At 37.6% G+C, this 16987-nt stretch overlaps 1 protein-coding gene across 1 annotated transcript in view; it reads right to left on the bottom strand.

Moving 5' to 3' along the window:
- Positions 1-2358: 2358 nt before the first annotated feature.
- Positions 2359-16987, bottom strand: part of srrm4 (serine/arginine repetitive matrix 4) — a 74101-nt gene continuing 59472 nt past the window's right edge. The window contains exons 3-13 of the mRNA XM_041998680.1: positions 14399-14482; positions 14181-14267; positions 14072-14098; positions 13772-13822; positions 10419-10502; positions 9780-9945; positions 6210-6532; positions 5808-6002; positions 4881-4976; positions 4612-4767; positions 2359-3639 (exon numbers count right to left, since the gene is read on the bottom strand). Of these exons, the coding sequence (XP_041854614.1) occupies positions 3384-3639; positions 4612-4767; positions 4881-4976; positions 5808-6002; positions 6210-6532; positions 9780-9945; positions 10419-10502; positions 13772-13822; positions 14072-14098; positions 14181-14267; positions 14399-14482 (1525 nt within the window). The 3' untranslated portion in view covers positions 2359-3383. The remainder of the gene's footprint in view (positions 3640-4611; positions 4768-4880; positions 4977-5807; positions 6003-6209; positions 6533-9779; positions 9946-10418; positions 10503-13771; positions 13823-14071; positions 14099-14180; positions 14268-14398; positions 14483-16987) is intronic.

Raw genomic sequence — 16987 nt, 5'->3', positions numbered from 1 at the left:
TCATAATAATACAAACACATCTAAGTCTTCTATTCATCTTTCATTGGTTGATGCATTATATCCATAATGTATTTACCTTCAACAGGACCCTAGTCACATTCTGTTCATTAAATAATCACATTTTTGGATAATTTTACAACAAAGATGCATATTTACACAACAGTAATTACATATTCAAACTCATTTTTACACAAGAACTAATGCAAACTTCACATCTTCAGATGGGTAGAGGTCCCTCCCCTGTATGCCCATCTCCTGCACAAATCTCCCTCCAGAACACAGTCAGCACTGGTTGATACCAGCCATCATCACTTCATAGTTTATAGATGACTTTTTGTGCCAAGTTCTGTCCTCTTTCAGCATTATATTTCCCTCATTTGTCCAATTTAGTTGACATTCAGGGAAATAAGCTGAGAGTGTTGAGTGCATAGAGAGCAGTCAGTCAGGCCTGGAGCATTAACACAGACAGGATGATGGATCGGAAATGGTTGAGAAATATGATTCTTAATTATAAGCAAAAGCTGTTTTTGGAGTCAGAGTTGGAGCAGCCTCAAAATTAACTTTTAAAGAACAGCATGCCATTTGGGGGAAATGCACTTATTTTCTCTGAAATGGCCATCTTCATCTAGAGCATAAAATCTTATCTCATCCTTCGGATAAAGACAGGATGAGTGCACGTTTTATTTCCTCTTGATGAGTGCATCTGGTCCCAATTAGCTTAAACAAAAATCTGCCTGGCATTGATCGGCTTCGCCATTGTTGCTGTTTAATTTGGAGAAATGTCTGAAAAATCAGGTTAGTTTCCTGTCCACATGTGAACTTGACAGCAAGGTACTCTCCACATGGAGACTATCCTGCACATCTTTTGTTTCCTCTGGTGCATCTGCTCTCCTATTGGAGTAAAGTGATGGATAAATATTCCCACAATTGAGACAACTTAGGAGTAGTTCTAGGGTTGAGGGCACAGAAGGCAGGACATAATCCACTAATATTAGTTTGTTTATGCACAACAAATCTATACTTAACTCTAACAGCAGTTGTATTTGTGTTGATTTAAATAATACGTGTGTATGTATCTGCAATATCACGCAAATGGAAGAGTAGAAACAGCAGCAGCTATTATCAGCACTCATGCTCACTCATCAATACTTATTAGTTTTATGTGCTGTATTTATCCACAGCCTTGTGTTGCAGACTTAGACCTCATTTCCAGACTTGTGTGTGTGTTTGTATGCTAACCAGCCATCACTCTACTCATTCCTATGGCAATCCCCATAACATGAAAATTTGATATTTTGCAGTCAATTTTTAGATATTCAGGAAGTTGAGAAGTAGCTAATAAATTAATGGTCAACTGATCACCATTGATAAACACATTTGAGTGAGAACTTCATAGTTGTAAGCTGTTAAGCTGTTATTGAAATGAAAGGAAGCTGTGTGGCATATGCATGGAGGTGCATATACATCTCTTAATATCTTCTGCCCTAGCATTACTAGTGTTCTTCCATGTGCCCTCCATTAAACTGGACAGAAAAAATGCTGCATCGAGCTTTTCAACCATTGCAATGAAGATCAATTTTATCCAAAAGGGAATGTATTTCTTTCCATTGAATACTAAGGAACAGCGTCTGTAATTATGTCCCATACACACAAGTAGAAACAAACTGAGTGAGGGAACATCACAATTGGTCAACACATTTGGCCACCATCTCATTTGGCCGATCTTTAGTTTTTATCTAGTATAGGGTGATTTCTACAGAGTAGCTCAGCATTTATGTGAAGCTGTCTGCTGAATATGTGTCATTATTACCACAAGGAGACTATAATTCCAGTAAAAGAAGAACAGACATCCTGTAACATCAGGTTTCTTTGCTCTGGCTGTACCTGTCAATACTAGAGATTAATATTAATATTAGTAATATTACAAATCGAAATGACTGAACTGAAGAGAATTTGAGTATTTATCTGGCTAGAGAAAAGAGCAGGTGCATTTCCCCAAAATGCAGATATTTTTTTTTTGCTTTTAAAAAGAGTCAGACAGGCTGGATTTTTTTTTTAGACCATCCAGGTTTAGTCTCAGTTTTCTGTATTTAGTCATATGTACGATGTCAAAACCCCCAAATAATTTACACTAAAATACAACACAGCAGTCTCATAAAAACTATAAACTGGCATTGTTGCATAGAAAGATCACAACTGAGAAAAAACAACAACAAGCCGATTAATATTATATAAGTTATAAATAAGTATGCTGCACAAAGTAAAAACAGTTTGTTTACAGGTTTGGTTCCAGGAAAAAAACTCAAGTTAAAAATTTGTGTTAATCCGTTTTGATCATTTTCAGACCCCCTCCCCTCTTCCAAGTACCTATTTATGCCATAACATCCAAAGGAGCCATAGAATAAAACTCATACAGTAAAAAACAGACAATTACAAAAGAATTCAAGTGCTCAAGCTAAGAAAAAGTCATTTATCATAATGCATCATTTTCTCAAAACAGCATCAACGAACATCTCACTCACCATCCACCTTTAAGGGAACTACCACGAGTGGAACTGTGGAAATGCTGCTTCGATCGCTCTCTGCTGCATTACACAGACTGACATTTCAATTCTTTTCTACTTGATCACAGGCTAAATTAATTTGACATTTGGGCTGACAGGCAGCACCTACGCTTAGTAAATATGTTTGTTCTCCACCTTGTGAAGTGCTGAGATAAACCTTTTCCTGATTCCTGATAACGATCCCCTAGAAGCCTCTTGTAAACACCTGGATCAAACGGCTCGAAGGTTACCTCGATCTTTCATTTTTCTTGGGTGTAAAATCTGGGTCATGGAGGCCTGACAAAGGACAGTAAATATCTGACGTCCTGTTAAACACCACTGCTTGCATATGATTAAAATATACTTGCATCATGAGTTAGAACCATGATGGGTATTAAGCCATTTCAGTGTCTTAGAGCTTTTGTTGGGCATTATATACCATCAATAATTCATCAAATATTTACTTGTGAAGCTGTTTCAAATCATGTATGAGCACAACTGAATGGGCTGAGTGAAGATATATTGAATTAACATTATGGAATGAGGTTGTTGATTAAATAAATACAAGATGAGTGTTTCATTTTATGTGTTTGCTTCACAAGATAAACAGTCTCAGACTGTTAGTGCTGATGCGAGTGAATACAGAACAAACAAAATAATACTCAGTCTCCTGCGGTCTCTGTGTGGGCAGAAAGAACAGAACTGCCTCAGTGGAAAAAGTGGTTGAACCACCGCTCAAGCACAAAGACGCATAACAGCTGATTGCTCCAGCAGCCGCTATCCTCCCTCTCCACTAAAACACGAAACAAAGGTATCCACCTCTCAGTGTCCTCTGAGAGACTAATGCCTGGTTTTTTTGCGTCTGTTTAACGAATTGCTGCGGCTGCGACTACAAGTCCCAAAGATGGAGTTCCACGACGAGCTGCGGCTGTAGCTCCTGTAGGAGGAGTAGCTCCGGCTGCGACTGCGGCTGATGCTATGCATCGGGCTGCGACTGCGGCTGCGCGTGAAGAGGCTGCTCCAGGATGACACACTGGTGCAGCGACTGCTTGATGAAGGGCTGGGTCGGAAGTAAGGGATGGGTCGCTTCCTCGCGCTGTGGGTATCCAAAAGAAAAGAGGTGCAATGAAAGATCAAAGTTGCACATTTCGGAAATTTTCTTGCACCGTATATGAATGTTGATATTCTGCTATTTCTTTTAAAGTCAGGATTGAGGAGGTTGTAGGAGGTCTTTATGCATCTTTTAAAGGTCCCTCGCTAAAGTTATGTCAACATGTCCACATATCTTTTTTTTTTTGTGTGTGTGTGTGTAAAAAGGACACATAATGAGAAAACAGCCATCAGTACAATGTATCATTTCTTACTGTGCAGTATCCAACTGAACTTAGCATACAATTAAGCATATAGAAAGGTTCATAAATAGGTGCATAGAAAGAATAATTTGGCACCCCTTGTGACAAAAATACACCTTTATGTACTGGTACTGAAATGTAACCAGAGAAACCTCATGTATAGCTACAGGAAGGACATTTAAACCACACTAGCCAGGAGTCAAACTGGAAACTTGGAGATGGTGCAAACCAGCATATTACTGTGACACTTTTGTAATCCTACTTGTCAGTGATAATTTTTTAACCTTTAAAATGAAGCAGATTTACAGTTGTACCTCAAACTGTACGTCTCTGAGAAATGTACCTTTCGCTGCTGAAATGAACTGTACTGCTGGTAAAGTGAGCAGGTACAAAGCTTCTCTTTTCCCTGATGATTAGTGGGGAACTTGTTCAAACATTTGTCTCCGAGAACATGTAGTAAGAAATCAAAGAACGTTAATACTTCATGTGAAGCATGCCATGCTATCAGATTGTCCTCTTGTTTCTTTTTGCTGGTTTCCCTGTGACTTCAGAGCTGACAGTTATCTCATCCTCAGGCTGAATGCTTTTTGCTAAAGGCTAAATGTCATTTTAAAGTTCAAATCCACAAAACCAGCAGATTGTTGCTTTAAGCAAAAAATAAATAAAGAAATAAATGTATAATGTAACAAGAAATAACCAAGATAAGGGAGCTGTACCTTGTAATTCGACGTGCTTCCAGATGGCTCGGTGAGTCTCTCCTCCTCTTCTTCATAGGAGAGTAAGATTTGCGTCTTCGTCTTTTCCCTCCAACCTTTTGTGTGTGCTTTGCACTTTTCTCTCTGGAGCTGGCTGGTTTCTTCCGGCCTTGTAGTCTGAGGAAGCAACACTGTTAAAATTTCACTGCCAGCCGATGTCAGGATGTGTTTGTTCTTATTCATCACTACCAGAGCGTAATTAGCAGCTGAAACCTGGTGTAAAGTTTCACCTGTCAACACTGTATCTGGAGTAGCTTCCTCTGGAGCTCAAGCTAGCACTGCTGCCTCTTCGCCTCACTGAAGTACTCTGAGAGCGAGAGTATGAACTGCAATGAGAAAAATACAGAACTGAGACCTTCAAGAATGATATTTCTCCAAAGTATAGTGTGTAAACTTTAATACAAAGAGTTGGATATTAGTGGATGCATAACCAGTGATGGGAATAACGGAGTTAAAATAAACGCCGTTACTAACGCCGTTGCCTTTTTTAGTAACGAGTAATCTAATTAATTACTTTTTCTATCGTTACAACGCCGTTACCATTACCAAAATGCCGTTACTACAAGTTACTGAGTGAAGCTACGAAGTGGTCGTCCCACTTGGTTTAACGCTAGCTTGGCTGTAGTGAAAACAGGGGTAAGCGATTAAGTAATGATGATTGGAGGAAAATTTTATAAGCCAATCAGAGACACCAGGTGGGCGGATGTTTACACACAAACCCAGCACATAGAAGCACACACACAAAAAATCAGAGATGGCGAGTCCGGAGTCTCAGGGAAAGACGGCGTTTTCGAGGTGGAAATGATGAAGAAAATTCTTGAAGTACAGTTGTACCAGTTGTGGTCTTTTGAGGTGCAATAAATATTAAAACCTCTGTTCAGGTACCAGTCTTTGCTGTTCTACTCTATGCACCTGGCCTGTGAAACCTGTTCTGAAAAAAATCAAACTTCTTTGACATTTTTAAACTTTAAAAAAGTAATGAAATAGTTACTTTCCCTGGTAACTAGTTATTTTTATAGTGGAGTAACTCAGTTACTAACTCAGTTACTTTTTGGGAGAAGTAACTAGTAACTGTAACTAATTACTTTTTCAAAGTAACGTGCCCAACACTGTGCATAACATATTAATAATATTGGTCAATCTGTCAGTTATTTTACCTGCAAGATGACAACGAGGGGCTTCGAGAGTAGCGGCCCGAGTATCTGGAACTCCCTGAGGATCTGGTCCTGCTCCTGCTGCTAGATGACCGGGTTTTCATCCGCCTTCGAGATGACCCACTCCTCCTCTGCTCACAGCTGGTTGTCTTTGGGGACCTCACAACCTCTACCTGACAGGCCAAGGTTATCAGCTCACTGCAAAGAAAATACATTAATGTTTCACTGCTTTGAGTGATGATGCCAAAACTATTTCCTGGGTTGCTTTTGTTTTAAAGGGGAAATGATCTCTTCTCCTCTTATAAGACATATTTCAAGAGTGTGAAAAGGGAATATAAACAAGGCTAGAATTTTCCAAGGAAACAGTCCTCCAGATGGGTTATATACTCTGATCACAACATTTACCTCTTGCTGTTTGAACCTAAAAGGGGTGCAGACAAGCAGTCCTCCCTGTAAGGTTTGCACGAGGAAGTGTAGCTGGTCACAGAATTTCCTGAATCAGAGGCATTATCTCGGTCAGCAAGCTTTAGCTTCTCTGGTGAGGCAGGACGTTGACAGAGGTTCCTCTTGTACTCTGTGACACTCGCCCGAGAAATACCAGTTTTGCTCGACGGAGGTGATGATGTGTCATTACCAGAATCGTAATCATGGGGACCTTCAGTACGACTTGATAATCCCTGATATCCACTTCCACTTTTAACCATGCTTCCAGGCTTTGAAGGTAAAATCTGCAAACAGACAAACATACTGCAGCTTAAAATCAGACGTTTTTGAGAAGAACCTGCAACCTGCTTTGAAGCACTGCACTTATACTAGTACAATGACACTTATTCCCCTGAAAACACAATTAAGAGATTTCTCACGTCTTTTTTTTCTTTCTGTTTTCTTTTCTTGCGGACAAAAAGCTTTGAAAAATAAAGACATCATGCAAACCTGAAGCATGCGATTAACCTAGAAAGGAAGTCTGAACTCAACTAGAGAGATTTACAAAATAACTTAATATTAAAAACAAATTTTAAAGTCTAAACTAAAGCAGTTACATGAAAGGAACAACAAAAGAGCAGAAAAGAAAGAAAAATTATGCGTAGGAGGATCTACTGGCTCTATCTGGACTGAAGAGAAGAAGAGTAAACAATAACCCCCACCGAAAAAGCCTCATTTAAAGAACAATGAACAAACATCACAAAAATAGGTATTATGTAGAAATAAAAAGAATTGCAGACAAAGAGAGATCCCATCAGTCTAACTAAGAAAGCCCTCAGAACAGCACAGATGACTGAGCTTTAATTTTCCTGTAAGAATTAATAATTAGCCTGCACCGACCTACAAGTAAATCCCTAAATCTGCAGATAGCAGCGACTTACCAATCAAGATTTCCTCCTTAAGTAGGTAAGGTGTAAAAAAAAAAAAAGGGAAGAGCGGGCAACATAAGTGCATCATTAGAGTCGTAAATTGCATGAAAAAGACAATAACCCTCTCTTCAAACCCAGAGCCAGTTAGACTTACATTAGAATGATCCTTTCACTTTTCTCAGTGGTGTATTGTTTTGGTGTTATTAGGAAGTGAAAAATTCTCAGCAATTACTGAATTTAGACTTTTTCTTTTAATGTATAAGACAAGACAGTGACTCAGTAAAGGTTATAATTAAATAAAGTCTGTCCTCCAGATCTGTCCAACTATCAGCTGCATCGACACAGTCTGTCAACACTCGGGGTTAAAGGTTTCACAAATTATCAAAGTTTTTCTTCAAGATATTGCAGCAAGGCAGCGTTCAAGTTAATTTGTACTCATGGAGTTCTTTTCTTTCCCCTGTTGCTGCCCCTGCTGTTCTTATACACCCCCCCAAAAAAGAAAGAAAGAAAGAAAAAGATTTATTTTCTGCCCACTCATACCGACCTCTGGTGTTTGATTGCTTTTTATTTTTATTTAAGGTAGGAATTCTCAAACAAAGTTCATTTTTTATTACCCTTGAAATTTATTCACCAGATAAAAACACATAAGGCTGCTGTGTAATTCTGGTTCAGTAGGAATACTCCTCAGTATCCAGGTTTGAAGTCCCTGGAAAGACTCTGGGAAATTGAACGCCCAGCATGATTCAATATATGAATTAATTTATTGAATTTCAATTATGAGCCTGGGGTGTGTAATCCAAAACATTCCTCTTTGCAATTAGCATAATTTAATGATTGCTGGGGAGAAATTAAATATGTTTTATGCTCCAACAAGCAGGAGAAAATGCAGTATTTAGAGGGTTCTGAAAAATTAAAGGGAGCAAAAAAAAAAAAAAAAAAAAGAAAGACAAAATGAACCTTAAGTCAACAGCTACATTTTAATCTATTTCTTCCCACCTTTATAAGTCAGCTCTACCACTGCACATGTTAAATGGTCTAAACAGGGTTTAATTAGAGGGAAGTGGAAGTTTTTAATAGTATCATGTCAATCAAATGGAAAACTGTAAGAGCCAGAAATAAGAGATCAGACATAAAACCATCCAACTCAGTCTTAACCACGGGAGTACGTCAAGTTAGTCCATCTAAATAAAGAAACAAAAAAACTTAATAGCAGGTCTCTAAGGTGGCTGAGTGCTTAGCGTAATGCCGAGCAGGAGGCTGTACTGCAAATCAGAAAACAACTTCATCAATTTATTAACACACATACTTCAAATACTCTGTGGCAAATAAAATGAAATACACAAAACAGCACAGACCACAACAGAAGTGTTTTAAAAGCTGGGAACCATTGCCTCGAAACATATTTGGCCATAAAACATCATTACTGAGGGTCAAAATATTATTATACAACAGAAAACCTTGCAGATATTTTCCATTTTGTCATAGGAAATGACACCTCCAGTCTTAGAAAGAAGCTTGGACTGGGTTTGACCTTTTAAGGTATTAATGTTAACTTCTCAGATGTAAATTTGATCATTAATTCACTCAATGAAGATATCATTGCAGCTAACTTATAACCTAACCTTAGATTTGTGGTTATTATTACCCTGAAAATTCAAGCTAGCCTTAAAAAATGCTCCGTGCATGAAATATGATTCATTTCTCCATGTGCCCAGTTGTCTCATTTTTGATTTTCAGGAAGCATTTTTGTTGGTAGAACTTTGTTTGTCAGCCTGTTTCTGTATTCACATTTGCCGTGAGTTAAAGCTGCTTTGTGTTGTTTGCATTTCCCGCTAATGTTGTGTCATATTTATTAAAATAGTTTCAAAAGTTGCAGCACAGCCACCTTGCTTTTTATCTCCATTTTCTCACACTGCACTCTGTTCTTAAAGCTTGATGAGCTAACAGTTGCACTTAACTTTATTTGGGGCCATTACATGACTAAAGCACCTTGCAGAGTGGTTTAACTCTTTAGTAAATACATAAAAGAAATCTAATATTAGAATTTAGAATAACAGCTTTAACAGATGATGCTGGTGATTCATCACTGACTGTAATCAAAGTTTGTTTTCACACCTCTTCATTATCAAGGTTCTGCTTCTACATTCTGTGATAACACCAGAAAATTAATAGAAATCTGAACTTTAACCAAAGTGTAAATTAATGCTGCGGTTTTAATTAAAATGTAGCATAATTTCTAAACAGAAATAAAAGCACCCTCGCATTAAAAGTTTCTTCAACCAAGTATGTATAGAATTAATGGTGACAGTACATAAAACATAGGATAAAAAGAACTAATGAAATGGCTCAGAAATAAATCATTCGTAACATGTGCTCAGATTCTGGTCATGTGCAGTTTTTAATTTGATTAATTTTCATTAGTTAGAGGACAGCTGTCCGCTACAGCTGCAGGAATCTTTAGAAAAACAACACAATGTGTTTTAATAACAGACAAAATGAGAAAATTATAACGTTCTCCTCTCAATAACTTTTTTTTTTATTTTTAATTTTTTTTTGTTATGACACGACTGAGAAATCCAACCCAACCACTGGCGGCTTCCTAATAGTCCTAAAGAGTACTTACGGTGCAGGTTGAGAGGATGGAGCGATATTTTGGAGCCGTTTTACACACTGATTTGGTTGCACGTCTCCACTTTGTGTCCATGTGGTTGAGTTCTGCTCGGGTCTCCTCTCCAACAGCTGCCAGGCCTCCAAAAGCCTGATGAACCACAGACTTTTGCAGATGGTGTCTGCAGGAATATGATGCTTTCAGTTTTTATCATAGTTACAGCCGTGCTTGTACTTTGTCACAGTCATGTGAAGCTGATGCTGTTAAAATACCAAATTTACTTTTGTTCTTTTATATTTTGAGAAACAAAAGTTAATTTGCTGTGAAATCGAAGTATAAGTCTAAAGAAATTGTTGTGGGATAAGCTAATGGCAAATACAGTTTCAGTTGTCTAATCTGTAAAAGCTGTTAAAATATCTTTCATATCATCACAGGCCTATTTCCACATGTCATTATAATTGAGTGCATTGATCAGTGGAGTGAATTTGTGGCCATTTCCTGCAAAGCTGTGATAAGAGCAGGCTGTGCCTGAGGTTGAGGAAGTCACCTCTGCCTTATCAGTCACAGCTGCGGTTTGACCAAGAACTCTGCAGGCACCTCGGGGCCGATAAGATAAAGTGAGGGGGCAGGAGGCGGGAGGATGAGGGCCCCTACCTGTCCTCTGTGAAGGATTGGCAGGAGGAAGCGTCCGACTCTGACCTCTGATAGCGTCGTCTCCGACGCGAGCGAGTCCGAGAACTGGAGGACAGAAGAGGAGGAAAGATGCAGGTGGATATAGAGCCGAGAGTTCTTGAATCAGTTGACTGACAAAAAAAACTCAGCAGCAACTTCAGTCTCTACTCTGCTCTGTTCCGTTGTAATCTGAGAATAGCTGAACAGTCAGACATGGCAGTGGGGTCTGGGGACACTTGATCAACATTTGTTTGTGTTTTATAAAGCAAAACATAGTTATAACTTATAAGAATTTTACTTTATGTGAAGTTTTGTAATAATGCTCAGAGAATGCTCTGCTGTGATCTGGTGGAGTCACACTGATCAGGATAAACGGGGCAGGTAATGCTTGTAGGTCAATATTTCAACCAGATTCTCTGAAGTTCTTTATTCAGCAGGACAAATGCCTGTAATGGCTTTTTACATAAAAGTAGATAATTTAAACTGTTTATTTTGTTTTTGCTTGTGCACCTGCTAAAACGAGCCAATTAAATTCTGGTTAGCCCTCAGTGCACTGGGGGCTGAAATGTATTATAAACTGGTACAGAAACCATCACCACCTCTCAGGGGACAACCCTGTCACAAATTCTTCCATCTGCTACATATATTTGGGTTTTATCATTTATCTGTTTTAAATCCTAACAACTCAATATGATTCCAATGTGAACATCCTGACATTCAATCTTACGTAAAAGTCCACTTCCAAGTTCATTTCAGCTTCAAACAGATGGCTGCACATCATCAATTTAAGGCTGAATCGGTGACACAGCCGTGTCCAGTCCTTGAAGCTGTACAGCAGCAGAACGCAACCTCAAATCAAGACTTCCACCGTCTAAAAAGATGTCCTTGGTCTTCATTAAACATGGCTCTTTTGTTTGTCTCAAGAACATATTATTCCAAAAGGTCTTCTCTCTGGCTCTGAGCTCACTTGTAAGCTTTTTGTTCTGATGCTCCTATTGGACATGAAGAGCTTTTCCCTGCAGCTCTTTCAGTGCACATTATATTTTGTGCAATTTCTCTGTGGTGTTAGAACAATTGGTCTGTGTTGGTTTGGTTTTGGTTTTAGAGAGCTCTTTAGATTTTGAGATCTTGATGCCTAACACTACCATAGCAAAGGGGATGATGGACCTTAGATGGAGATTTAAATAAAGGGCTCCATCTGTCATACATCTATAGAGGTTGTAAGAAAAAAAATGTTGTAGGATCATCTAAAAATTTAGAAAGCTTAATTTTAGGAGACTATAGGTTTTCACCCTGTAAAGCCTGACATATGAAATAGAGAGAATATTATATTTTTAGTTATTTGAACTTTTTATTATTTCTTTTTTAATAAAGGTATAGAAATATGCATAATCATTGGAGGCAACCAATTTCAATCCTTAGGCCTGACTGGACCTTAAAAGAGCTGAATAAAAAGGGGCAAAAAGGAGAAAGAAATAGGACAAAAGTGCCCCCCCAATAAATAAATAAATAAATAAATAAATATATATATATACAAACCTTTTGCTACTGAAAACATATTCTCTGAGGTCCCAAGAACATGCATATGAGCATAATTTTGAACAGGGACATTTTATGTTTAATTTTCTTTCTAATTTTTTTTTTTTTTTTTTTTTTTTTGCTTTATTTTCTTGTTTTTTGCCCTTATGTTCAAATCAAATTAAATAATTTTGAAAGTATTCTTCATTTACTTTGGGTATGTCTATTTAGTCATGGACAATAGGACCATTTTTATCTGCAAAACATCAATAAATCCACAGGGTGGGTAGCAAATGTGTCAAATTGTATTCAACAGGATTTTATGAGATGTTTTGATCATTTAAGTGATGCAAATACGAAATATGAACTGGCACTAGTTTGGTGCTGGTGCTTCCACAGAACCTGCTCACAGACACAAAGCAGTCAGTACTGAATAATCTAAAACGCCTTTACAGAAGCGAATATACTTACCTAGAGCGTAAAAAAAGGTGGCAGGCAAAGATTGTAAACACGAAGGAGTTTATTGTGTCCTTACAAGGTGCTGTTTTCTCTGCAAACTTTTCTTGACTTCCACAGATGGACAAGTCATCTCTCTATCAGCAATTTTTTACCAAGTGCAGGAAACTTGTTTAAGGTAACTGTTTAAAGCTAGTTTAAGAAATGTTTTTAGACGTTATTAGCTACAACATGCAGCTCAACTTAGCATTGTCTAGATTTATATGGATAACATAGTAGTTTTACAAACGTAATGATATTTACGTCCGTTTTATTACATGGCATTCAGGCAGATTCTGATGTGGTTGCTTGTTATTTGGGCACATCCATGGTGAAGATCCTACTACCAACCATTAACCCAACCAATGAGAAACAGTTCTTCGCTCAGGCCCAGCAAAGAGTTTGTGCCTGTAAAGAACCAGTTTTGAGAGCCAGAAGCCAGTTCTCAGGCAGTGGAAATCCAAAAAACTGGCGATGCCAAGTCAGGCTCTGGCTCTGAACCAGCACTGGAACCAAAGTCGTGGAAAAGAGGCCACAAATTCTTAATTCAAACAAGATACATTTGGCATTATGCTGTTAGGTTTAATGAAAGCGATACCAGTATGTTGATAGTGTAACACATTTGAGTCTACAACCTTTGTTAAAATACAGGAGTATTAAAACCTTGAGTTTTCATAAAGTCAACACTTTACTTTAGGGTCTCATTTTTTTTTTAAATGAGTATTTTTTAGATCCTCCTCTCTTTGTGTGTGTATAACCACTATATTTGGAAAAAAAATGGGAGAGAACATCATAAGAGAGATTAATAGAAATGGGAAAAGCATTAAAGAGTGAAATGATCATAAGAAAAGAAAACAGAATCCCTGTGGGAAGGAAAGCTGTGGTTTCTGTTGAAGCTCGCAGCTACTGAACTCGGCCCCGTGCTTACAAACAACAACACACTCATCCAAAGTTGAATTATAAAATGCTGCAAGATCACAGCATGAAATTGGTTTCTCTTAACCTCTTTCACCCCCGTTCTTCTTCTTCTTCTTTGTGGCTAAAGTGCTCAGTGTTGCCCTTTGTGATTTTTTTTAACCTTAAAACAAACAAACAAACAAACAAAAAAACAAAAAACAACAACAAAAAAAAAAAAAACAACAACACATAACCGCTGCATGTTTCTGCATTTGTGCACCGGACCCCTGTGTTATGACATTTTTGAAAATCCTCTCTTTCTTCTTCAGCTGTGAGTGTTCTGGAAAGAGCGGAGGGGCTTACGTCTGGAGGAGGTAGAGGAGGGACAAACGTACATGATTCTGATACAATAGTCACACACTGACCTTTTCTTGTGCTTGCGTTCATCCTTCCTCTTATGTTTTAAACTTGAAGAGCTGGAGGAATGAAAGAGAGCAGAATCATGAGGCGGAGGTGTTAATACTGACAAAGCCTGCACAGACAGCCAGCCTTGAGAGGAGCCATCTTTAAGGCAGAAATCCAATAATCTTACTGTAAGCAGGCAGTAAATGTTACACCACATTTACAACGGCTACACATCCAGTGAAGAGTGTCTTCTTTTAAAACCTCTTGAGCCACAAGGTATGCTGAAATTATTAAAAAAAAAAACAAAGACTCATACATACCTGCGTTTTGACTTCTTGGAGGTATACCTGGAGTATGGAAAAGACAATTTGGGTTACCTATAAATAAAACTATCACGCTTCCTTTATGATAGTCATATATGAGAACTACCTGTGCCGCTTGCTTTTCTTGGAGCTCTTCTTCTTCTTCTTTTTCTTCTTCCTGACTGGGGAAAGGCTGTAGGAAGGAGACCTAATGTGGGAAAATAAAAACAAAACAACATGAACTCCAAGCATTCTCCTGCACACATCTCTATTTATTTCAGGAAATACAACAAAGGCTTCTAACAATGCATCTCACAGCAGTGCAGTCTAACTTTGAAAACTGACCTTTTTCTTTTCCTTTTTCGTTCGGATTTCCTCTTCTTCTTCTTCCTCTTCGGACGAGGCACGAACTCATCATCAAAGGAGGGGCTGTAAGCAGAGACAGAGTAGAAAGCATACTTCTGTAGTTTTTCATCCAGTGGAATAAAGTATATGATTTCTGAAGTGCAAGATATCAGCTTTTATTACTCCAGAATTCAACTATTTCAACACAAAACCTAAAAGTATCTAAAGGTTAATAAACCCTCACTGCCTTCGACAGGCCATTTTCTTTTCTTTTTCTTGACATGAAGGAAGCTGAAACAAGGTTGAAACATTTTTTTTTTTTTGGCTTATATTTAATGTCACCTTTAGACATCTGTATTTATGTGTCAGGGGGGCACCATTTGGATATAGACTCTGGGAAGCTCTGTTTAACCTTTGTATTTCAATAGGTTTAACATCCTGTCCAAACACTTGTATAATATTACAAATAACCTGTTTAAAGTGGACTAAAACTGAGCATAATTTCTATTGAAATGATGAATCTGTGTGCAAGTGAATTAAATCGGTGTGCTAAGACTTGCTTTTATTGGCCACAGAAGGGTAATATGTCACATAATTCAGTGGGAAAAGACCCATTTTCTCACTTTTCCAGTCCCTCTAAATCCAGATTTCTCCATTTTTTAATTCCATTTTATATGTTATATTTTAGTTTAGAACTAAGATTATATGCTTATGGTGTCGATGTAAAAAAATACATGTGACACTTGGAAACACAACACATTTTCTATTTATGATTTCCATGTACAAGTACAGGAACTGAGTGTAATGGAGATATAAGCCCATATATGTTAGCTGCTAAGTCACAACAAAAGTGGCGAGAGTGAATCATTATTAAAATCTATCACACTGGGCAGATACACATCAGAGTGAACGTGAAAATTTGCCCCATAATTCCTTTGCAAACATTTTGAATTTTATTTATTTATTTGCTTATTTAATCTCCTTTATGCTTTATTGGAAGCAGAACTCTCAGATTAATATTTTAATACCTCAATAAATAAAACACAAATTTTCTGCAATAACGTTCATTTCTGTGGGTAAATGTCTACATAAACACACATAACACACCGCATTATATACAAGATTTGAATTATGGGGGACCTAAAAGGATTTCATCTCCACTGAAAAGCAGACGAACACCCCTGAAAACACTCACCTGAGACTCTAAGGGGGAGCTCTGGAAATAATCAACTCTCAGGTTATATTTAATTTAATTTTCCAAAAGGTTTCTGATGTTTCTTAAATAAAAAGAAGAGCACTGAATGTCTGTGTTGCATGTTCATTCATTTAATATATTAGATTTTCTGAGCAGCAGAGGTGAAGCATTCTGTTTTCTTTTATCATCACAGAGAGCAGCATCTCTCACGTCTATGCAGATAGCGGTCCAAGCTTTCATTTTCTGCAGAATCATCACAGTCTTCTTAAAAATGATATAAATCCACTACAGCTATTATAAAAACCAGCAGCTGTATGCTTACAAAGACCAGAAGGAGAGCTCATGTCAGAGCAATTTGAAATCTCTGCTTTGGCTTCCTTTATGCTTCTGAGTTTTAAAGCTCTTTTATTAGTTTTTTAAAGCTCATAATGGTTGATGGATTGATTTTATTGAATGGATTGATCGAGAGCAGCATTGTTTGTTTATTATGTGCAATGGCCACCAAAACAGCCACTGCTTGATTTGCTGCATTTTGCGGCTAAAAGGACTTTCTGTCCCTACATGAAATGTTTCTGAGTGTATCTGCTGCATACAGAAGGCTAGTAGCAGAATGTTTTTGGCAGTAATCCTGTTTTTGACTGCTCTACTGTGCAAGGATATAACTGAACGCGCATGTGACTTGCAAAGTTGCTGTGCATGCCCAGAAATAAGGCTTCCCCAAAACCCTTGTGTAATTTGAGCCATGATAATATTAATTTTCTAATTTTATACTTGTAAGTACTTAAAATGATCACAAAAGGGATCATACTAGGTTAAGTTATATCGAGCAACTACTTTGGCACATTATTTAAAAAAAATGTAGAAACATTTAAAGGAATCTTTTTTCATTTGTTTAATTTCTATGGATTATTTTGTGTACATTTGATCAGTATGAAAACACACTGTTTATTTGTTCATTTGATTGAAAACGTTCAAATGTTAAACTCAAAAACTACCATTTATATAAATAACTTAATAATTTTTGGGAGTCTCTTGTGATCCTTTTGTTTATGCTTAAATATTTGCAAACAATAACTCAAGCAGAATGGCTGGGTTAAAATAATCCACATGACTCATCACAGGCATCACGAAACCACACGTAAATGCATAATGATTTTGTCTCAGAACAAACATGAGCAAGATTATCTGTGAGCCCTTATGGGATGATCCCATCACAACACAAGATAAAATCCAATCCAAACTGGTATAAAGCACAGAACAGATGGCACACCAGCACACTTCAGTGCAGTCACTATCAATACCAACATGGCTGCACTCTAAGAGAAGATTTTAGGTTAGAATAGGAGCTTAGATTTCAAAGCTTACACGAACATGTGGCTGCTTTACGAATTATA

The sequence above is a fragment of the Melanotaenia boesemani genome, chromosome 11 (genome assembly GCF_017639745.1).
Source record: "Melanotaenia boesemani isolate fMelBoe1 chromosome 11, fMelBoe1.pri, whole genome shotgun sequence".
NCBI lineage: Eukaryota > Metazoa > Chordata > Actinopteri > Atheriniformes > Melanotaeniidae > Melanotaenia > Melanotaenia boesemani.
Note: the sequence above shows the minus strand (reverse complement) of the source record. Positions and strands in the feature narration are given on the sequence as shown.